Source organism: Salvia hispanica, chromosome 6, assembly GCF_029641045.1.
Source record: "Salvia hispanica isolate PSC_SH4W2 chromosome 6, Shi_PSC_v1, whole genome shotgun sequence".
NCBI lineage: Eukaryota > Viridiplantae > Streptophyta > Magnoliopsida > Lamiales > Lamiaceae > Salvia > Salvia hispanica.
The window spans coordinates 26,995,867-27,019,565 of NC_142697.1; the positions used below are offsets into that span (position 1 = coordinate 26,995,867).

A 23,699-nucleotide genomic window follows, 5' to 3' on the forward strand; every position below is an offset into this window, starting at 1 on the left:
CGCAGCATGACTTTCTATCTACAAATAAATACACTACTAACTAATTACAAAACTGTTTAAGGCTATACATATCGAAAAACGTGAATAACACATTTGATTTAATTTATGGTCATTAAAAGAAATTGGATTTTTTTTGTAAAATCAGTAATATTTGTAAATTACTATCATGATTTATTCTAATTTCACAACTAATCAAGATTTTGGTGCTCATATGTCTTAATATAAACCTAATTAACCAATGAAATTATTTTTGGTTTGTTCAAACAAAAAATGTGACTTTATTTTAATATGGTAAAATCCCGTGCCGTCCGAGGAAGGGGTCATCCTTCTTGGGACGGAAGGAGTATAATATGATATTGTTTCACTGCTTAAAATGTGACTTTATTTTAATTTGCATCCTAGTGTCACAAAGTGTCATAAGTAAGTAATCAAACTATGTCAGCATTGAAATCTTGAACAGTTACAAATTAGAACAAATTAATAATTTACGAGCAAATTTTAAAGTTGATATGCAAACCAGAATTTGAAATTTTTTTATGAATTTAGATGCATATTACCCAAAGAGAAATACTATATATATATCCTTCCCTAATTAAGATTAGACGTTTTCAACGGAGCCACGTTTTATCCTTCTATATTTGCATGACAATCTTGTTTGTATCTTGGAAAAGGTTGAGAGAGAGAAATGGAGATCAGCAACAGCTTGAGAAGAAGTTCCTCGGCATGGAGGAGCAGCCGGCTGGAGATGTTTTCTCAGTCGTCGCGAGACGAAGACGACGAAGAAGCTCTGAAGTGGGCTGCCCTTGAGAAGCTCCCCACGTTCGACCGTTTAAGGAGAGGCATCTTGCTCGGGTCACGGGGTGGGGCCAACGAGGTTGAAGTGGCTGATATCGGGTATCAAGAGAGGGCGAAGCTGGTTGACCGGCTTGTTAAGGTCGCGGAGGAAGACAACGAGAAGTTCTTGATGAAATTCAAGAACAGAATAGACAGGTAGAAGATGATGGCTTAGTTGATGCTTCCATTTGTGTTCTTGTTTGGTGTTTTGTTGATATGTTTTTCTCTGTTTGTTGCAGAGTTGGGATTGATTTGCCGACAGTTGAGGTTAGGTTCGAGAATGTTAAGATTGAAGCAGAAGCTTATGTTGGAAGTAGGGCTCTGCCTACTTTCCTCAACTTCTTCATCAATATTGCTGAGGTATGTGTACGATTTTCTAATCTAGTGCAAATCGATTGTGTTTATATCTCCTGATCATAGGATGAGTTGTCTTGTTTGGTCTGTAAAACGCTTTAGTTGAGAGGTTGGACGAATGATATTGCCTCATGTTACATACACCAAACAGGGGAACACATTCCATAAGATTAGCCTATTAGGAGAGGGAACCCGATTCCTACATATGCAGCCTTACACAATCGATGATCTATAAACCCCATATAAGTTGCACAAATTAAATTGAACATCTTGTGGAAACATCCTAATGGATTTTTTGTGTGTTGAAGGACTTCTTGAACTCTATTCATATCCTCCCCAGCAAAAAGAGGCCCTTGACAATCCTAGACAACATCAGTGGAGTCTTGAAGCCTAGGCGGTAATAACTAGCTAGTTCATTTATTTGTGGAAAATTTCTTCATATTTCATGCTTTATTCATTTATTGGTCGTGGGCGCAGTATGACGCTTCTTTTAGGACCTCCGAGTTCCGGAAAAACAACACTATTGTTGGCTTTGGCTGGAATGCTTGATCCTTCTTTAAAGGTAATAATTAATACAAACACAACCTATGTAACTTTTTTTTTTTTAATGTTCTTATGCCAAGAAATTAAAATTTAATTGCAATTCATGATGATCAGTTTTCAGGAAGTGTGACATATAATGGACATGGGATGAATGAATTTGTGCCTCAAAGAACTGCAGCATACATAAGTCAGTATGATGTACACATGGGAGAATTGACAGTGAGAGAGACATTAGCTTTCTCTGCAAGATGTCAAGGAGTCGGAAGCAATCATGGTTCGTACCGTGTTTTTTTTTACACGTACTATACTGATGATGTCATATTATACACGCGATTTCTATGTGCAGATATGCTGGCGGAATTGTCAAGAAGGGAAAAAGAGGCGAATATTAAGCCTGATCCTGATTTAGATTTTTACATGAAAGTAAGATTTTTGTAACTCCAATAAATGGATTTTCCTTTATAACTGAATTGTAGTACTAATGTTGTAATCATGTAGGCAGCAGCTACCGAGGGCCAAGAAGCAAATATTGTGACAGATTATATTATTAAGGTAATCACACATGAAAATAGTTTTAAGGGTTAATTTCATGCATGTACTATAAGAATTGGTCTAGCTAGCCACAGAAACTAGAAATAGTGTTTACTTTTGGTAATATGATGTATAGATTAATTTATTTTATTATGTTAAGTGAGATGATTTGTTTTGTAGATATTGGGATTGGATGTTTGTGCTGATACTCTTGTAGGAGATAGCATGATCAGGGGAATTTCTGGTGGGCAGAAAAAACGAGTTACGACAGGTTCGTTTTTATAATTGATGGTAAAATTTAATCTGATTATTGCACCAATTTTATCCAAAATAGTAATTTATAAACATGAGACAGCAAGATTAATTATTAATTAATTAGTTATTAATTTGAGGTCAAATAAAGTCTAGTAAAATTAATACTTCTACTAGTACGTATTTATTGAACCAACTACTAGACTATATAGAATTCAATTTCGACGATTGCATGCCGCCGTTTTCATTACATGCAATTTAAAATGAGTGATCATAATTCTGTTTGAAATAAATATCAGTTAATTTAGTAAAATATGAAATTCACTTGGAAAAATTTAATATTCTCTCCGTCCGCGGATTTGAGTCTCATTTCGGCACGGATTTTAGAAAATGTAAAAAAAGGTGGGTGAGAAAAAGTTAATGAAATATGAGTCTCACTTAGTTTTAAATGAAACGTGAGCAGAATGAGTTAAAGAATATGAGATCTATATTCCAATTATAATAAAAGTGAACCAGGACTCTTATTCATGAATGGACCAAAATGGAAAAACGAGACTTTCATTCGCAGACAAGGGGAGTATTTCTCATGAATTTTACTACACCGAATAAATTTTCGTCAATTATATAACTGTTCTAGAACCGAGAACATATGATTAATTAATTCGGTTTCAAATATTGTTTCACACAGAAAATAGGTTTATGTTGTGTTTTTAGGATAAAGTTGTTTATACAAGTAATAATTGAATAAAATATAAATAAAAAACTGCGTGCATGATGCACGCCTTTGTGTGAAAGCACGCTGAGAAGGGCCGGGTACCCGCACATGATTTTTACGTTATGACGCATTGAGACGTGAAAAACATCCGACGTTGCTAATACACTTGTACATTTTTTTCCTGAAATAATGCAGGGGAGATGCTTGTGGGACCGGCGAAAGCGCTATTCATGGACGAGATATCGACCGGGTTGGACAGTTCGACGACTTACCAAGTGGTGAACTCGATCCGACAATCCGTCCACATTCTCAAAGGCACAATCCTCATGTCACTCCTGCAGCCCGAACCCGAAACCTACAACCTCTTCGACGATATCATTCTCATCGCCGAAGGCCATCTTGTCTACCAAGGCCCCCGCCACCACGTCCTCGAGTTCTTCGAATCCATGGGCTTCAAATGCCCCGAACGAAAAGGGGCAGCAGATTTCTTGCAAGAAGTACGCCCATTTCTCAATATTTTATGTTCACACTACTTTAAGTACCGCTCTTAAATTTTCAGTATTTGAATCGCTGTGCAAACTCCCTATCATCACCACAAAATTTAAGAAAATAGTAACTAAAAAAATTAAGAATATATAGTCCCTATCAAATTAAAACAATTTTTCATAACTGTAGAAATATATAGTCCCTATTAAATTAATTTTTATTTTGCAGTCATAACTGTAGAAAGGGTAAGAGGCTTAACCCTCATTTTTTTTTTCATAGACTTTTCAAAATTATGTAAATTGTTAGGTAAAAGCCTCTAAATCACCTAAAAAATTATTATTGAATAAATTTTAGAAAACATACTCATACCAATATTTTTTTCTGCGTCCGCTCATAACTGCAGGTGACATCAAAGAAGGATCAACAACAGTACTGGGCAGAGTCCGAGAAGCCATACCGATACATCACGGTGAGAGAGTTTGCGGAAGCGTTCAAATCATTCCACGTGGGCCTGCAGCTGGCGTCGGATCTCGCCACCCCTTACGACAAGAGCAAGAGCCACCCAGCCGCCCTCACCACCAAGAACTACGGCGTCAGCAAGATGGAGCTGCTCAAAGCCTGCGCCGCCCGAGAGATCCTCTTGATGAAGAGGAACTCCTTTCTTTACACCTTCAAGCTCACCCAAGTTAGTACTCATCACCATTATATAAATTATTTTTTATTTTTAGTTTTTGTAAAAAAAAAAAAAAAAAACTGTTTTTATGATTGGGGGGTGCTGCAGCCCCCCAAGCACCCGATGCCGATATTGATGGTGCTTTTGCTCCTTTCTCAGCTTAGCGTGATGGCTCTGATCGCGATGACGCTCTTCATTCGCCCGAAGATGGATAAGGACAACTTGACGGACGGGAGGATATTCGCGGGATCGTTGTTCTACTCAATCACGACCGTCACGTTTAACGGAATGGCTGAGATCGCCATGACCATCCAGAAGCTTCCGGTCTTCTACAAGCAGAGGAACTTCTACTTTTTTCCGGCGTGGACGTATTCGCTCCCCTTGTGGCTCGTCAGCATCCCCATCAGCGTTGTCGAAGTCTTCTCATACACTGTCTTAACTTACTATGAAATCGGATACGATCCCAATGTCGGAAGGTACCAATTCCAAAAAACCGAATATTCGATCCGAACCAAACTAAAATTTAAGCTTTGGTTTGTTTTTTTATGGATATGTTAATTGTCCAATTTTTATTATTTTTTTGGAAATATTTTTGCAATTTGGATCTTTCATCAGTTTTTGGAGTTTAGATTTTGGTTTCACTTTTTCGGATAATTCGGTTCGATTCAATCTTAATTTTCTAAAAAATTAGTTTTTCCATTCATTTCGATTCAATGTTGGATGTGTGGCAGATTTATCAAGTATTATCTGGTGCTGTTAGTCCAGATGCAAGCAGCTTCGTCCATGTTCAAAGTGATTGGGGCGGTGGGGAGGAACATGATCATCGCGAACACGTACGGGTTCTTCGTGCTGCTCATGATGTTCGCCATGAGCGGTTTTGTCCTTGCCCGGAGTATGTAAAAATACCGCATTCTCGTATTTGATCAAATAGGAATAAAGATATGACATTTTCTCTAATATGCAGAGAGTGTGAAGAAGTGGTGGTTGTGGGGATATTATGCTTCCCCTATGATGTATGGAGACAATGCCATCATTGTGAATGAGTTCAGAGGCCACAGCTGGAAACATGTGTGTTTTTTTCTTCATCATATGTGTGTGTGTGTTTATTGAACTGTGGATGTGATGGTTGATCTGTTTTTTTTCTCTTGACAGGCTTCTCCCGAGGCAAATGTGACGCGTTCTTTGGGGGTCGCGGTTATAGAGTCGATTGGCTACTTCCCGGGCTCGTATTGGTACTGGATCGGAATAGGTGCATTGATTGGCATGATTCTGTTGTTCAATGTCTTATCCACTCTTGCTCTTACCTATCTCAACCGTGAGTAAATCTTTTGTTTTTTGTTTATACTATGATTTGGTGTCTTTGGGAAAATTGGAAGGATTTTGGGTGACATACTGTTGTTGATGTGGTGACAGCTTTGGGAAAAACAGTTGCTATGATAAGTGAAGATGATAATGAGACATCAATTGGTAAGTTTTAGCATTATAGAATGATTTAGTAACTCAATTTGTTTATGAGTGTGTTCACTTGAGTTAAAATGATGCAGAGAGAAAAGATGAGAGAAGACAGGGAAATGTGGTTCTTCCCTTTGAACCACACTCCATAGCATTTGATAATGTCAAGTACTCTGTAGACATGCCACAGGTACTCGATAAGTCAGATTCGAGATCTCACAGCAGTAAAATTTGATTATTTATGTAGTTCACTCTTTTAAATAAAATGCAGGAAATGAAGAATCAAGGGGTGAGTGAGGATAGACTAGTCCTCCTCAAGGAGGTAAGTGGCGCTTTCCGGCCGGGCGTCCTGACCGCTCTAATGGGCGTCAGTGGCGCCGGGAAAACGACGCTTATGGACGTGTTGGCCGGCCGGAAAACAGGTGGCTATATCGAGGGAAGTATCACCATCTCCGGATATCCCAAACGACAGGAGACATTCGCTCGGATTTCAGGATACTGCGAGCAGACCGACATCCATTCTCCCTGTGTCACGGTTTACGAGTCCTTACTTTTTTCAGCTTGGTTGCGCCTGCCCCAAGACGTGGATGATGAAACCAGAAAGGTTCAGACACGTATTGAACTTGTCTGATCATGTAACCTTCATATATTCAATTTTTTGCCATATTGTGGTGACAGGCGTTTGTGGAGAATGTGATGGAACTCGTGGAGCTGACTACATTGAGAGACGGGCTGGTTGGGCTACCCGGTGTGAGCGGTCTATCGACAGAGCAGCGGAAGAGGCTGACCATAGCCGTGGAGCTGGTGGCGAACCCTTCCATCATATTTATGGATGAGCCGACTTCGGGTTTGGATGCCCGAGCTGCGCAGATTGTGATGAGAACGGTCAGGAACACGGTAGACACGGGTAGGACCGTGGTCTGCACCATTCATCAGCCCAGCATTGACATATTTGAAGCTTTTGATGAGGTGAGACTCTGTTACTTACACTAATATGATTCAATCCTTTTCATTTTATTGATTGTTACATAGTTTTGGTGGGAAATTTTGCAGTTGTTCTTGATGAAGCGAGGTGGACAAGAGATCTATGTAGGACCAGTTGGGCGGCAGTCCTCCCAATTGATCCAGTACTTTGAGGTTGGACCAAATTTCGTGATTTAAATGGCTATTAACCTTAATTTTTAAAAAATTGAGTTAATGCTGTGCTATCAAAATCCAGGCAATTCCAGGAGTCACAAAAATTAGGGCCGGCTATAATCCAGCGGCCTGGATGCTTGAAGTGTCGTCTTCGGCCCAAGAAAGCGTGCTGGGCGTAGATTTTTCCGAGCTTTATAGAAACTCCGAACTTTATAGGAGAAACAAAGCTCTGATCAGCGAGCTGAGCAACCCGCGTCCGGGCACAAATGACCTACACTTCCCAACGCAGTTTGCTCAGCCTTTCTGGACTCAGTGTGTGGCCTGCCTCTGGAAGCAACACTGGTCCTATTGGCGTAACCCTCTCTACTCCGCTGTCCGGATCATCTACACCGCCTTCCTCGCTATCATCTTTGGATCCATGTTTTGGAATCTCGGTGACAAAAAGTAAGAAAACATAGCAAACACATTTTGGGGCTTGCGGGGGCTCGAGCCCCCGACAATATTTTTTTTCTTCTTATACAAATAAAATTGCCAAATTTTGTTATTTGCCCGAAACATATCAAAATCATAGGAAAATTAAAATTTATAAAATACATCCGCAGTCGAAATTAATTTTTTCCTGCATTCGACCCTGCTCGTTACATTGCAACATGTATTGGCGTTTAGGGATTCTCAGCAGCACATTTTCAACGCCATGGGCTCTATGTATGCCGCGGTCTTCTTCCTCGGCGTCCAGCTGGCGTCGTCTGTGCAGCCGGTGGTGGCGGTGGAACGGACCGTCTTTTACCGCGAGAGGGCTGCAGGGCTGTACTCTGCCCTCCCCTACGCCTTCGGACAGGTGCCACATGGTTCAATCATAGTTAGATTCTGATTAATCAATGTTGTTGTTTAATCTCAATTTTTTTGCAGGCTGTGATAGAGATACCTTATTGTTTCATCCAAGCGATTGTGTACGGAACCATAGTGTATGCAATGATTGGGTTTGATTGGACGGCTAAGAAGTACTTTTGGTATATATACTTCATGTTCTTCACACTCGTCTACTTCACCTACTATGGCATGATGGCGGTGGCGCTCACGCCCAACGAGAACATCGCCAACATCGTCTCCTACTCGTTCTACGCTCTCTGGAACCTCTTCTCAGGATTCATCATCCCACGACCCGTAAGTTCGAATTTCACCAATACATTTAGTGCTTAACCAAACAAATTTTCATCGACAACTCTAGTAGTACTATGTTAGAATTAGACTATTGTATACAATAAGTCATGTTGTTTATATAGTAACTATTTTACGATATACTAGTAGGAGTAGTATTAATTTATTTATCATTTCTATAATATAACATGCCACTTTATTCACCTACATACATTTTTTTTTGTTAATAACACCATTTTTAAGGCGAGAGTCATTTTTCTACTTAATAGAATATTTCTATCCACTTTTTACTGAAATTCCGTGGGATATCATTTGATGTACTTTTTAATAGAGAACACCGGGTTGGTGGAGATGGTACCATTGGGCGAACCCCGTGGCTTGGACATTGTATGGTTTAATTGTGTCGCAATACGGTGAAGAGATGGATGTGTTGGAAGACACGCATGTGACTGTCCGACGTTTTCTGAGAAGTTACTTTGGATTCCGACACGAGTTTATCGGAGCCGTGGCTGCCATGGTTGCCGGATTTGGAATTGTTTTTGGTGTGATATTTGCTTTTGCTATAAAGGTGTTTAATTTCCAAAAAAGGTAGTGTATTGAAATATACTCCATATTTATAATTTTGTACTCCTTGATTCATAAATAATAGTAGCATTAATTATGGTATAAATGTTCCGAATGGAAAATGAGTTCCATCGTAAATGTAGTAGTATTAGAAATGGAAAAACAAAATATTGATTTTTGAAGATAGCGCTTGTGGAGTGCCATTGTCTTGAGAAAAATACTAGACTTAAATATACAAATGAATTAGAATGAAGTATAATTTTGACTAAAGTCATTAAGAATAATAAGAAAGACTTAAATATACAAATTAATTTAAATAAAGTCAGTACGTACGGACGTACCTAACAAATTATGTTAGAACTTAGAAGGCTTAATTACAAATATTGTTCATAGAACAAATAGTCACGAACTTTGCATTCAAAGGGCAACTAAGAAAAATACATTAAAAAAACAGTAACAAAACCAAATTACCAAAATTTCTAAAACAAATTACACTAATTAGGCTCTATTGTGTTTCAAAAGATTAACATAAAGAATACAAATAAAATTCACCAACAAAAATAACACATTGTAAAATCAGATAATTAATTGATCAGCGAATGCATAGAGGCATGAGAATTCGATATGTACATTTATATCAAATAAATTCGAATTAGGCTTGTTGGACCGGGCTACTAGTTTCAGGCTATTAGACAAAATAGGCCCATATCCTACCCATTGACAACAAGCCCACTTCATCTATTTAGGTAAAGTTATAGAGAAAATTAAACAGTCCGAGCTTTGTTTATGAAGTGTTAATAACGCCAATAATAATTTTCATAGACAATGCTTATCATGGCTAGTGTAACTCCAAGTTAGCGACGATTTCTGCTAACGTTTGAAACCCGAGATGCACCTAGACATGTGTTCACATGCATGGTCGCTCGAGGGACGTACCTAGAAATGGGTCATGTCTGATTGGGTGTTTGTTGTGCGACGTACCAAGTGCTAACATGAACTAATTAAAGACCAATAATAGTATGATTAAAGTATGTAGCGTAATATTTCTCTATATATATCCGAGACCCATGACCAAGCTAGATCAATTTGACTAATTAGCATATACCATCAAATTAAATGCAATCAACCTAAGGAGTGTGGTCAAGTGTATAAGACTTATCCATCCGAATTCAAATGGTTAGGTTGTTCGATTCCTGTCTTGGGTTACGAAGCAACCTTAAATTCCTTGGTCTAGCTAGCAACAAAAAAATGTGATCACGTAAAATATATTACACCTTGTATAGCATACATGTAGCAATTAAAACCAAGTAGTATTATTGATGAGAGCATTTACACAAGAAGTTTGCTATAAATCAATGCAAGCAATTAATATTTAGCAAATCCAAGATTAAATATTCCAAAAAGTCTGCACCAGAATGTATTTATGCCATAGGCTTTGCATTACCTAAAAACTAGAATATTCAATACTAATAGCTTTGAGAATTCACACGATGCTACAAATAAATGAATCATTATTCTTAAAACACATAATTATGTTAGGGTTTGAATAGTTGTGCTTCAAGAGATGGACATGAGTGAAAGTTTCAGAAGAAACTCTTCTCTTTGGAGAAACAATGGGCTGCAGATGTTCTCAACCTCGTCGCGGGGAGAAGACGACGACGAAGAAGCTCTGATATGGGCTGCCATAGAAAGGCTTCCGACGTTTGATCGTCTGAGAAGAGGAATCCTTGTGGGATCAGAAGGTGGTTTTGGAGAAATTGATGATGTAAGGAATCTTGAATTTCAAGAGAGGAAGAACTTGCTTGATAGGCTTGTTAGGGATGCTAGAGAAGACAATGAGAAGTTCTTGTTAAAGCTCAAGAATCGAATTGATGCGTAAGTATATTTTTTACTATTATAGCATTGATTAAGCTTGAATTTTTATGCAAGTTGTTAAATTAGTTATGTTAATATTAAGATATTAAAATCAAATTTAATATTTAAAACAAAACAAATAATGTAAACTACACAAAACCGATATGTATATCATAACATTTTTTCTCTATATGATTTATGTTCATAAATTTTACAACTCATAAACACTTTATTTTAATTTGTCAACATAGATTCTTATGTTTTGCATGTGATTATAGTGTGGGAATTGATCTACCAAGTATTGAAGTTAGATTCGAGAACTTAAAGGTTGAAGCAGAAGCTTATGTAGGCCGCAGAAGTTTGCCTACTTTGATCAACTTCTTTGCCAATATTTTTGAGGTAATAATATTACATTCATTGATAATATAAGATCAATTAATTTTAAAAAAAAGAAAATTAAATTTTTTATATGATCACACTAGGAACTATCAAGCTACACTCGTGTTCTTTCAACTAGAAAAAGGCCGTTCACGATCCTAAAGGACATTAATGGAATCTTGAAACCCGGACGGATGACTCTTCTCTTAGGGCCGCCAAGTTCCGGAAAGACAACGTTGTTGTTAACTTTGGCGGGAATGCCTCATCCCGATATGAAGGTAATCCAACTTTCTATTTATACTCATTCGCCCGTTGTTAAATACGCGTATTGATATTATATTGATAATTGGGATGTACGCTATTAAATGTGTCATTTCACTTACTTTTACTATTTTCAGTAAATGAATCTCAACTCCCACTTACTCATTTTACTCACATTTATTGAAATTTATGAAACCGAAAAAATAATAAATTGATTGGAATATTCAAAATTGCTTGTATTGTGCCACAATTTTATTTTGAAAATTTTCAACTGGTGTAAAATTTGCTAGTGATTTTTATACTCTAAAAAGTTTCTACTAGCTACAAATTAAACACAAAATGATTTTTTGTGAGCAGGTTAAGGGAAATGTGACATATAATGGACATGAGTTGAAAGAATTTGTGCCTCAAAGAAGTGCTGCATACATAAGCCAACATGATGTCCATTTGGGAGAAATGACTGTCAGAGAAACCTTGGCATTCTCAGCCAGATGCCAAGGAGTTGGAACCAATCTTGGTCCAAATTCATCCTTCACTTACAAAAATCAAATCTTTGATTTTTATAACCAATGAGTAATCACCATTGAGCTATTAATGAATGGTTTTTGTATGTCAAAATTCTGCAGAAATGCTGGCAGAGCTGTCAAGAAGAGAAAAAGAAGCTAACATCAGACCTGATCCTGATGTGGATATTTACATGAAGGTAAAGCCTTTACTTTTATTCAAAAAAAAAAAAATCTTGCTTTTATTGAATAATAATGTAGAAAACTATATCAGAAAGAGGCTATTACAAGGCCAAATTCTTTTTTGTAGGCAGCCTATTTGAAAGGTCAAGAAATAAGTATTGTCACAGACTATATTCTCAAGGTAAAAAATCTTGATTTTGTTCTTACAAGCAATGTTGTTATTAGTACATATATATAAACTTAATCAAATTTGCAGATACTAGGATTGGACATGTGTGCTGATACTGCTGTAGGAGATGACATGACTAGGGGCATCTCTGGAGGACAAAAAAAGAGAGTTACATTAGGTAAGATAAAAAAAAACAGTTAAGTTAGTTATGAACACATCTTGTTCATGTGTAATTTGTGAAAATATATCTCAGGGGAGATGTTGGTGGGACCAGCAAAGGCTTTCTTCATGGATGAAATCACAACAGGATTGGACAGTTCCACAGCTTACCAAGTGGTGAATTGCATAAGAGAATCCACACACATTCTGAAAGGGACAGTTCTGATGTCACTCCTCCAGCCGGAGCCAGAGACGTACGAGCTCTTTGACGACATCATGCTCATCTCCGAGGGCCAGATCGTCTACCAAGGCCCCCGTGAGCATGTCATTGGCTTCTTCAGATCCATGGGGTTCAAATGCCCGGAGAGGAAGGGCGTGGCCGACTTCTTGCAAGAAGTGAGCTTTCTGTAAAAGCCAGCCTTGTCTGATTTGGGAGGGGCAGAGGTTTTGTTCTAGAACTTTCTTTTTTCGTTGTGCAGGTGACCTCGAGGAGAGATCAATGGCAGTATTGGGCGGATAAGGACAGGCTTTACAGGTTTGTTACAGCGAGGGAGTTTGCTGAATCCTTCAGGTCGTTCCATGTAGGCCAGAGGCTAACGGCTGATCTGGCAATCCCGTTTGACAAGAGGGAGAGCCACCCGGCTGCTTTGACAACGAAGCACAGTGGCGTGAGCAGAAAGGAGATCTTGAAAGCTTGTGCCTCAAGAGAGCTCTTGCTGATGAAGAGGAACTCTTTTATGTATATATTCAGGCTCTTTCAGCAATGTTTCATGGCTTTTGTTACAATGACACTCTTCTTTCGGACAAAGATGAGGCGAGACAGCCTCGTGGATGGAAGGAAGTTTGCTAGCGCGATCTACTTTGTTTTGGTCACTGTGATGTTTGGTGGGCTGGCGGAGATGGTGATGGGGATTCTCAGGCTGCCGGTATTCTATAGGCAGAGGAATTTCTTCTTTTTTCCTGCTTGGGCATATGTTCTTCCTCAGTGGATATTCTCCATTCCTCTGAATGCTTTTGAAATGCTTGTGTTTACTGTTCTCACTTACTACGAAATCGGATTTGATGCAAATTTTGGAAGGTAAGAGTAGTAAGAGTCTGTCTCTTTCTCTTGTACAAATGAGTACTAATGTAGTGTGTTTTTGCCACAGATGTGTTAAATATTACCTGCTGCTATTGATGCTATTGCAAGCCTCGACTTCACTGTTTCGTTTGATTGGAGCGATTGGTAGGGATATGATCGTTGCTTTCCTGTACGCCTACTTCATATTACTCCTGGTTATGTCTCTGTGCGGATTTGTCCTGCCTCGAGGTATTGAATGTGTTCCTTCTCGAGGTGCTGCTCGTTTCATATTTGAGGCTTTCATGAATTACGTTCTCGACAGGGGCCATCAAGAACTGGTGGATTTGGGGTTACTATATTTCACCAATGATGTATGCAGAAAATGCACTGATGGTTAATGAATTCCGAGGTCATAGTTGGAGACATGTAAGTTTAGATATCGATATCATCCATTTAGTAGCATTGTAGGAATACTGATATCTGCTTTTTATTACTGTATTTCAAAGGCTTCTCCGGATGCAAACATGTCGTTGGGAGTCGAGGTTTTGAAGTCTCAAGGTTACTTCCCAGGCTCGTATTGGTATTGGATCGGAATAGGGGCATTGATAGGGATGGCCTTTCTGTTCTACTCTTGTTACATTCTTGCTCTTACATATCTTAACCGTGAGTGTGGATAACATTTTTCGGCTATTTTTTTTAGCATAACATGAATCCCACTTGTAATCAAATGGTGTCATGTTTTTTGTAGCTATGGGAAGATCTCAAACCATATTACCAGAAGATGAGAATGAGGTTTTAACTGACAAAAATGGTGAGTAGAATTATTTTACTACTTCAAGTTTGATTTTGTCTGAAAAAAAAACTTGTTTCTTACATGTGATTATCTCATGATTTTGCAGAGAGAAAAGAGGAAGGAAAGAAGAGAGATGTGGTTTTACCTTTTGAACCTCACTCCATGGCTTTTGATGATGTGAAGTACTCAGTTGACATGCCACAGGTAACTGAAAAACACACAAAGTGTGTGAAGACTAGGAAGAATTGACTCATTTGAATTCGGCTTGCAGGAGATGAAAAACCAAGGCGCGAATGAGGACAGATTGGTGCTCCTGAAGGGCGTGAGTGGGGTGTTCAGGCCAGGCGTGCTCACTGCCTTGATGGGGGTCAGCGGGGCTGGGAAAACCACGCTTATGGACGTGCTGGCTGGTCGGAAAACAGGTGGGTATATCGAAGGAAACATTACTGTCTCTGGCTATCCGAAGAAGCAGGAGACCTTTGCTCGGATTTCAGGATACTGTGAGCAAAACGACATCCATTCCCCATGTGTCACGGTCTATGAGTCCCTTCTTTTCTCAGCTTGGCTGCGTCTCCCGCCTGAAGTCAATTCTGCAACCAGAAAGGTAATGCCATTGTGTGTGATGAGAATTTTGGGTTAGTAAGTATGTTGATTCTGTGTGGTGGTGTTGCAGCTGTTTGTCGAGAATGTGATGGAGCTCGTTGAGCTGACTCCGATAAGAGACGGACTGGTTGGGCTGCCCGGGGTGAGCGGCCTGTCAACAGAGCAGCGCAAGAGGCTGACAATAGCAGTGGAGCTCGTGGCGAATCCTTCCATCATATTCATGGATGAGCCTACTTCGGGGCTGGACGCGAGAGCTGCTCAGATCGTGATGAGGACGGTCCGGAACACTGTGGAAACCGGGAGGACTGTGGTCTGCACCATCCATCAGCCTAGTATTGACATCTTTGAAGCTTTTGATGAGGTAAGTCTGTGTTATACATTCATACATTGATTTTCTTGTTTCTCCATCTTCTGCTCGTTGTTTCTGCAGCTGTTCTTGATGAAGCGAGGCGGGCAGGAGATATACGTTGGCCCGGTGGGGCAACATTCGTGCAACTTGATTCACTACTTTGAGGCGATACAAGGAACTCAGAAGATCAGAGATGGATATAATCCAGCAACTTGGATGTTGGAGGTGTCGTCTTCGTCCCAGGAACAGATTCTCGGGATCGATTTTGCTGAGATTTACAGAAACTCGGAGCTGTATAGGTGCAACAAAGCTCTGGTGAAAGAGCTTAGCACGCCTCGCCCTGGGACGAAGGACCTACATTTCCAAACCAAGTATTCTCAGCCTTTCTTCACTCAGTGCTTGGCATGTTTATGGAAACAGCATTGGTCGTACTGGCGCAATCCTACTTACTCCGCAGTAAGAATGGTGTACACCGTCTTCCTAGCCATCATGTTCGGGTTGCTCTTCTGGGATCTCGGGTCCAAACGGTAAGCAGAGACGATATCCTTTTGGTCATAGCCTCATCAAGTTTTAATCTTTGTTTTTGAACTGTTACATATCAGGGGTTCTTACCAGGACATTTTGAACGCTATGGGGTCGATGTATAGTTCCGTCTTCTTTCTAGGGGTTCAGATCGCTACATCGGTGCAGCCAGTGGTGGTGGTGGAACGGACTGTGTTCTACCGCGAGAGGGCTGCAGGGCTGTACTCGGCCTTGCCATACGCATTAGGACAGGTGAAGTCTTGATCATTTTGTGTTGTTTGGAGAAATGGAACTCATTCATAAACTTTGCAGATGGTGATGGAGATTCCATACTGTTTCGGCCAAGCTGTCGTGTATGGACTCATCGTGTATGCAATGATCGGTTTCGAATGGACTGCTGCTAAATTCTTCTGGTTCTTGTATTTCATGTTCTTCACCCTTCTATACTTTGTGTTCTACGGCATGATGGCTGTGGCTATGACGCCTAACCACCACATCGCCAACATCGTGTCCTACACGTTCTACGGAATCTGGAATGTGTTTTCAGGGTTCATAGTGTCCAGACCGGTAAGTCTGATAACGAGAACTTGGTTGACGACACATGGACAATGAAAGTAACAGTTTTTTTTTTTTTTTTGGAATGACAGTTGACGCCGGTTTGGTGGAGATGGTACCACTGGGTGAACCCTGTTGCTTGGACTGTGTACGGTCTATCTGCATCTCAGTTTGGTGACGTGACGGATCAGTTCGCGTCTGGACAGTCCGTTCGAGAGTTTGTGCGAAGTTACTTCGGATTCCGACACGATTTCATCGGTGTTGCTGTTGCTGTTGTTGCTGGTTTTGGGGTTGTGTTTGCTGTTACATTTGCTTTTGCTATCAAAGTATTCAATTACCAGAGGAGATGAGAGTTTAGCAGAATGCAAGATTTTTATAATATGTGCAAATCAGGCTAATATATTTGTAATTGATGAACATTTAGAGATCAAATTCTAAAACAATGTGTGTAATTTGTTATTGATAAAGTACATCTATTCAGTAACTGTAATACTGAAATAAATCAAGGCATACACTGTCAACAACTGAATCTAATCCCCTAAATACAAGAAAAGTCTAAATGATGTGACAAAAGTAATACAATTTTGACATGTATAGAAAAAAAATACAGAAAACTCCCAGATCTAAATAAGGTATTGCAAAAGATTCTATAATGAGAGGATTATAAGTTTATAACAAAGGCCTTTTTTCATCCATATGAGGGCGCAAGGCATTCAGCGACCATATCAACGAGGTTAGGATTTTCTAAAGCTGCTGCCACGCGTTCTTTGTCGTTTAGCTGTTTGTTTACTGCAGATAAGCAAATTATCTTTAGATTATTTTTTAGAACATGTAACAAAGTGTGAATTACAGTTATAATAGTAGTAAACCAGATTTGAATGTCAATAACTGAGTAAATGGCAGGAGCAACTAGGATTAGTCGAAGGATACCAAGATTGCAGTTCATGCTCAATGGAGAGAAAAATATTACTACATCTTATCGGTTTACTTCTACAATTCTTATTTAGCTTAGCGTGACCACATATCAGTGTACTAACAGTATCCAGAATCGCAGATGTGAGAGAGAGAGCGGACATGTTAATGCATATACACAAAGAATCGATAAAAAACGGGAGGGCAATATGACTAGATCAAAGAGAGAAAGAGAAAGAGAGACAACCTGCAGCTTCAGAGGCATGAGAACCAGGTGCTACTCTAATATCCACCTGGCAACAACATAAAAATTGAAACACCATGATTGGAAGAATAGTATCCTCAGAAATCATGCGGTGATTAACATATTATAATTAAACATTTAAATTCAGGAGGCTGAAATTACTATAAGTAGAACAATAGAACTCCCAATATGACATTACAGGCACTCTTTTAAATACAGATGGTTCAAATTACTAACATTCATCAGGTTAGATTCCAAATTATCCTTCACTAGATGGATTTTATGATATTTACCTTGTAACGTTGTGGCAAAGAGCGCATGAGTTTGACCCGCAAGCATAAGCCAATTACTGTCGCCATGCTGCAATGCTCTACGGTCGGAGTAAATGTGACCCTAAAGCAGATCATTTCTAGTAAGTTGACATAAACTAGACACAGTCAACTAAATGAATACACATAGGATGTACTTTTCACTTTTATACCTCACGTAGCTACGCTTGTCATCAACCTCAATTGCATCTTCCGTTATCACTTTCAACTCTTCCAATGAATAAGGATGCTCTGGATCTTTTACGTCTCTAATATGCTGTAATAACATTAAGGATACAAAACTCTAGCAACTAAAAAGTTCCCAAGAAACCCATTCGTGTAAAACAAAATAAGGTTCTCATGTCTAAACTCCTCAATAATTACATTTCACATATTTGAGGAACAGTGTAAAACATCTCCATCTTTATACTGTAATATCCTTTTAGTGATTTTCCCTCAGCATGTTTTTGCTTCATACATTAGATTATTGGTAGATTAGTCCACCAAAACCAAACACGAAAAAGAAACTGGAATGGTTATGGATTAAATTCAGCCTAGGTAAGGGATTAATAACTGCAGATTACGGTTCTCGTTTCTCATTCAGCATTTTGAGTCTACCAAAAAAAGATATCTAATTCTAACTCGTGTCAAAGGATATCAAAAATTTCTAGCTGGTCAATTGCCTCAACTGCGTATTCATCCACATCACCTGGTGCACTTCGAGTTTGTCGCTCCTTTCTCTCATAGACAACAGGGTTCGCGTTTATTAATCCCGACACCATATTGCTAACCTGAATCACAGTTAAATTAGATAAACAGAACACAATGAACTTACAGAATACTAATTCCCCAATAACTAGGGCAAAATTCCATTGTTTTAATTGCATCATTCAATTGAGAACTTAACCACCATCTTCTACAACGCAATGTTGACTCCTTACAACAAAAGAGGCCTAACTAAACTCTTCAGTCATCACGAAAACAGGTAAAAAGGTGAGAATTACTACCGATTGTTTTCCATTTACAGAAAGCAAAAGATTTCAATTTAGCAACTCGAACCAATTAAGTGAGCTTGATTGATCATAAACGAGCCCGAATAAACAAATATTCGGCTGCAGATGCTACCAACGTCCTAATTCATAAGATTTTCAATTGCAGATTTCAAATTAAGCAAGCCCTAGCAAGCAAAATTCTAATACACCTCAAAACAAAGATCGATTTACCAATAATTACATCTTAGAATACGCCAAATTAAGAAAAACACAAAGAAAGATGAATATGCGACGATAGCCAACCTTGGAGCTATTCAAAAATTCACTGACGGCGGCGCGTGAAAGGGTTGGCGGCGAAAGGAGACGGAGAACGCCGCTGGCGTCTTCTGATAAAGGATGAATAAATTAGTCAATACAAATATACTCCGTATCATATTTTTTCTCTTTTATTAAGCATACGAAATGAAATAAAAATAACTTTATTCTAAAAAAGCAAGAAAATAAAACCAATAATAATCCCTGTCCTCTAAATACTCCCTCCATCCAAGAAAGATGGCTCCTTCCTTGGATGGCACGAGATTTTATGTAACTTTATTTTGTGCCGTTAAGTGGAGAGAGTAAAGTAAGAGAGAGAATAAAATAAAGATAAAAGAGTTTCCATTTTAAGTAATGAGTCATCTTGATTGGGACAAATCAAAAGGAAAAGTGAGTCATCTTCAATAGGACAGAGGGAGTATAATATTTTTTGAAACGTCAAAATTAATACTAACTCCGTCCCCCAAAATTTGCTACACTTTGACCCGATACAGGTTTTAAGAAATGTAATGGAAAGTGAGTTGAAAAAGTTGGTGGGATGTTGGTCCTACTTTTAAAGTATTAGTTTTATAATAAAATGTGAGTAAGAATGAGTTAGTGGAATATGGGGTCCACTACCAAAAATAGTAAAAGTGAAAGTGTATCAAATTTTCAGGGACGGACCGAAATGGTAATATGTATCAAATTTTCAGGGACAGAGGTAGTAAAATAAAAGAAAAATAAAAAGGAAAATGTGTTATGCCTGAATTACCGAAAAATGAGTCTCGTTTATTAAAGAGAGATAAATTTAAGAAGAGTTATGTCTGAATAAATTCATTAACAATTTTAATCGATCCCATCTAATAAAGTATAAAACCGAACCAAATTTGAATTTACTTCTGTCATTTTGACTTAAATTACACTTTACTAAAAAATTAGTTATGCAATTAAGTGCAAACTAAATGAGGAAAAATGATTAGGAAGGAAAGAGAAAAACAATAATGAAACTAAGTTGACTAAAGCTTTTTATGTCGAAAATGGAGTTGCCTTGACTTGAACTCCACACTTTTGTCAGCCTCTGATCCCTATCCAGTCACTGTTCACTTGCAAAAATCTCACCAACTAAACATCTTCAACCTCAAGTCGATTTCATTTTTCATTTTAAACCCATCTTTTCACAAAAATGAGTTTCACTCCAGCAACGGCGATTGTAGAAAATTGCACCGGTAAGTCTTGAAATCTCGGAATTTAGCAGCGTTTTTAATTTATTCTTGTCGAATCTCGATGGGAGTGTTAAAGATTTGATTTTGTATACCAATGTGCAGTTGAAACATCTTGAAAACACCATTCCCCCTTTTCCTGCGGTGTTAATTGATTAATGATGCCTGCATCTTGGATTCTACTTGGGTTTTGGTTGATTTCATGTTTTAGGTTTTCGAATTCTGATAGTTTTGGAGATAGAGGGAGTAAGCATTCTGTGAGCTACAGCTATGATAGGATTGGTGAAGTGAATAAAGCTTGTGCATTTGTATTGAAATCTGCTGCTGTGTTGAAACCTGATGATAGCCGTTTGTATACAATAAAAGAGGAGCTCTCTTTCTTGAATGGTGATTGGTGGCAGGAATTGAAAGGGGGAGCTGCTCCATTGATGCCCTTTGATGATAGGGGGGTTTCTGCTGATGATGATCTTCGGTCCCCTATAAACTTGGCCTCCTTTTGGGTTACCGACGTTGGTCGTCGTCTTCATTCGAAGAATTCGATACTTGTTAGTGGGATTTTGCAGTTGGGGATGACTCTTGAAGGTTTGCTCTCAGAAAAGCCCTTTGAAGGGAGCCCTAGGTTTGATATATGGCCTGGCCATTCGCAGCTCTCTGTTATCTTTCAGGGGATCTACACTGAATCAGATGGGGAGAGGGTGATGTGCTTGTTAGGGAGTGCAGTGCTGCCCTCTCGTCAGCCTGATTCGGGTGATCCATGGGGGTGGGTGAAGGAGTCTGGTTATACTAACCAGCCACTTCTCTCACAGGATGATCGGATCGTGCTCGTGCTTCGTTACCCTAAGATGGTGTCATTGAGGAGCAGGGCGGTCCATGGCAGCGTGAGAAGCTTGAATCCAAAGTCGAACCTCAAGTACTTTGATGAGGTTCACATCTCTTCTTGGTTGAGATCTTCTGCGAATTATCAGTTTGATTCTGGAAATCTCGTCTCCAAAGCGTGTGAGCCTTATCCGTATAAGGATAGCTCGGTTAGTGGTGATGTTGATGTGTACAAAGGGCTTGACTTCTGCGACATACTCGGGAGGTTCACTCACCAAGAGGCTCTCACTATTCTGCCAAACTGGAAGTGCAATGGCACGGATGAGTTCTGCAGTAGGTTAGGTCCGTTTGTGTCGGATAAGGAGATTAACGCCACGGATGGGAGCTTCAAAGATGCCAAGCTTGTTCTTCAGGACGTTCGCTGTGAGAATATGACTTCAAGTGACAATAGTAGGCTTACGAGGGTGTCTTCCGTGTTCAGAGCTGTTCCTCCCTCCGAGAATCGTTTCACTGCAGCACAGAGGACAGGGCTTGGTAACATGACTCTTTCTGCTGAAGGGATATGGAAGTCTTCGTCCGGACAGCTCTGTATGGTTGGTTGCTTGGACGGAAGTGGCTGTGATACGCGCATTTGCTTGTATGTTCCTCTTTCTTTCTCCATAAAACAGCGTAGCATAATTATTGGTACTATGTCGAGCATTGATATCTCTCATTCGCCATATTTCCCTTTGGCATTCGAGAAGCTAGTCCGTCCTGCTGAGTTATGGGACCAGTTCACTTCCACTCATCCATATTACAAGTACTCGAAAATTGACTCTGCTGGTGCTATACTCGAAAGAGACGAACCTTTTAACTTTGGGACTGTGATCAAGAAGTCACTCTTGAAGTTTCCAAAAATGGAAGACATGGGAAACTTTCATTACAGTCTCTCTCTTTTAGCTGAAGACCTAACTCTTCACATAGCTGCTGTACCCGATCCGTTTCCTAAAACTTATTTGGCAAAAGCCGACTTGGAGATGGAGATTCTGTCGCTCGGCCCTTTGTTCGGGCGTTATTGGCCGGGAAAATATGATTCAACTTTACAGAAAGAAATCCCTTACTCTGATAAAGGTGAATACACAGAAAGCCAGCTCCTCCTCAACGTTTCCGGCCAGCTTACTCTCGTTGGAAACAAGTATTCCAACTTCTCTTCACTATTCGTGGAGGGGATATACGATCCACACGTTGGAAAGATGTATCTTGTTGGTTGCAGGGATGTTCGAGCCTCGTGGAAGACCTTATATGAAAGCATGGACCTTGAGGCCGGGCTGGATTGTTTGGTTGATGTGATGATTTCATATCCCCCGACTACAGCCCGGTGGCTAGTCAATCCGACTGCCAGGATTTCCATCACTAGCCACCGGACTGAAGACGATCCACTCTACTTTATCCCGGTGAAACTCCAAACAGTTCCCATTATGTACAGAAGGCAACGCGAGGACATCATATCACGTAGAGGCGTGGAGGGAATCCTCCGCGTTTTGACACTCTCCGTTGCAATCGCTTGCATTCTGAGCCAGTTGTTTTACATCAGAGATAACTCGGAATCCATTCCGTATGTATCTCTCGTGATGCTGGGAGTACAAGCTCTCGGGTACAGCTTCCCGCTCGTTACAGGGGCGGAAGCTCTGTTAAGAAAGGCATCGACCGAGTTCAGTGAAAACCAAACCGATGACCTACAGAACAGCCAATGGCTGCACGTTATCGACTACACGGTAAAGATTCTAGTACTCGTAGCATTTTCGTTAACCCTCCGGCTCTGTCAGAAGGTGTGGAAATCGCGCATCAGACTACAAACACGCGCCCCTCTCGAGCCTCACCGTGTCCCAAGTGACAAGAAAGTACTTATCACAACCTTAACTCTACATGTTGTTGGATACATCATTGCTCTCACTGTCCACTATATGAGTACAAGCTACAAACCTCTTCAAACAGCGCAATTTGTCGATTCCACGGGATATTCACACGTGATACGTGAATGGGAGACCGAGCTGGAGGAGTATCTCGGCCTAGTTCAGGATTTCTTCCTCCTTCCACAGGTCATTGCTAACTTGATGTGGAGAATCCACGTCAAACCCCTCCGGAAACTTTACTATATCGGGATAACCTCAGTCCGGTTCCTCCCCCACGCGTATGACTACATAACATCACCCATACCGAACCCTTACTTCTCTGAGGAGTACGAGTTTGTGAATCCGCGGATGGATTTCTTTTCCAAGTTTGGTGACATTGCTATACCTGCTATCGCAGTTCTTCTAGCGGTTGCTGTTTATGTTCAGCAGAGATGGAACTATGAGAAGCTCAGCGAAACGCTTCGGTTGGGCCGAGCAAAGTTTCTGCCTTTGGGTTCCAAAGTGTATGAGAGGCTGCCCTCTGTTTCTCATGAGGCTGAGCTTTCTTCGGGTGTTAACAAGAACTCGAGGCACGAGGAAGGGCGCGGAGTGATCAAGATTGATGTCTGACTTGTCTGACTAAGGTGAGGTTTACATGTAAATGAAATCAGTTCTAGCTTTAAGAGCATGGCCAGTTTCATTCTCTTTTGCTTTCTTAAAATGTGCTTTATAGGTCATGAGATATATTTATATCTTCTAATTGCTGGCCTAATTCCACACTGGAACATGTTGTTTTTAATGATGTCTGTAAATTGAAATGGTGGTTATGAGATTTTAGTTTTCTCCTTCATTTACCTTTGATCACCCTGAATTTGGTGACTTGTGTCTGAAATCTTATAGTACATAGAAGGGTAATTTTGTCAAACTGTAAATTTAGAAAAAAAAAGGAAAGAC

The 23,699-nt window shown here is 39.7% G+C and overlaps 4 protein-coding genes across 5 annotated transcripts; 3 read left to right on the forward strand and 1 right to left on the reverse strand.

Moving 5' to 3' along the window:
- Positions 1-574: 574 nt before the first annotated feature.
- On the forward strand, positions 575-8,881 carry LOC125205876 (pleiotropic drug resistance protein 1-like). 2 transcript variants are annotated; one of them, XM_048105050.2, is made up of 23 exons: positions 584-990; positions 1,074-1,194; positions 1,497-1,585; positions 1,666-1,750; positions 1,846-2,005; positions 2,078-2,154; positions 2,230-2,283; positions 2,443-2,533; positions 3,425-3,726; positions 4,119-4,400; positions 4,548-4,864; positions 5,120-5,280; positions 5,353-5,456; positions 5,541-5,703; positions 5,802-5,855; positions 5,933-6,030; positions 6,112-6,444; positions 6,519-6,809; positions 6,894-6,977; positions 7,060-7,421; positions 7,644-7,815; positions 7,887-8,141; positions 8,467-8,881. In XM_048105050.2, exons 1-23 carry the CDS (start codon positions 686-688, stop codon positions 8,725-8,727), a joined length of 4,221 nt encoding a protein of 1,406 aa, XP_047961007.1. In that variant the 5' UTR covers positions 584-685; the 3' UTR covers positions 8,728-8,881. The 2 variants fall into 2 exon arrangements, with proteins under 2 accessions (XP_047961006.1, XP_047961007.1); XM_048105049.2 differs by having other exon boundaries at positions 575-990; positions 1,846-2,154.
- A 1,367-nt stretch (positions 8,882-10,248) lies between these two features.
- Positions 10,249-16,572, forward strand: LOC125205806 (pleiotropic drug resistance protein 1-like). Its single transcript, XM_048104944.2, has 20 exons — positions 10,249-10,574; positions 10,832-10,952; positions 11,036-11,209; positions 11,550-11,709; positions 11,819-11,895; positions 12,006-12,059; positions 12,135-12,225; positions 12,301-12,602; positions 12,686-13,284; positions 13,355-13,515; positions 13,589-13,692; positions 13,773-13,929; positions 14,015-14,077; positions 14,166-14,263; positions 14,331-14,663; positions 14,733-15,023; positions 15,093-15,538; positions 15,614-15,785; positions 15,846-16,100; positions 16,181-16,572. The coding sequence occupies exons 1-20, from the start codon at positions 10,264-10,266 to the stop codon at positions 16,436-16,438; spliced, it is 4,227 nt and encodes a 1,408-aa protein (XP_047960901.1). The 5' UTR covers positions 10,249-10,263; the 3' UTR covers positions 16,439-16,572.
- LOC125205807 (protein AE7-like) lies at positions 16,521-19,001 on the reverse strand. The gene is made up of 6 exons (XM_089060056.1): positions 18,848-19,001; positions 18,210-18,343; positions 17,726-17,830; positions 17,538-17,637; positions 17,248-17,293; positions 16,521-16,877 (listed from the first exon to the last, which is right to left on the reverse strand). Exons 2-6 carry the CDS (start codon positions 18,332-18,334, stop codon positions 16,777-16,779), a joined length of 477 nt encoding a protein of 158 aa, XP_088916182.1. The 5' UTR covers positions 18,335-18,343; positions 18,848-19,001; the 3' UTR covers positions 16,521-16,776.
- A 901-nt stretch (positions 19,002-19,902) lies between these two features.
- LOC125205283 (PII, uridylyltransferase (DUF2921)) lies at positions 19,903-23,595 on the forward strand. Its single transcript, XM_048104120.2, has 2 exons — positions 19,903-20,064; positions 20,164-23,595. The coding sequence occupies exon 2, from the start codon at positions 20,217-20,219 to the stop codon at positions 23,373-23,375; it is 3,159 nt and encodes a 1,052-aa protein (XP_047960077.1). The 5' UTR covers positions 19,903-20,064; positions 20,164-20,216; the 3' UTR covers positions 23,376-23,595.
- The last annotated feature ends 104 nt before the right edge of the window (positions 23,596-23,699 follow it).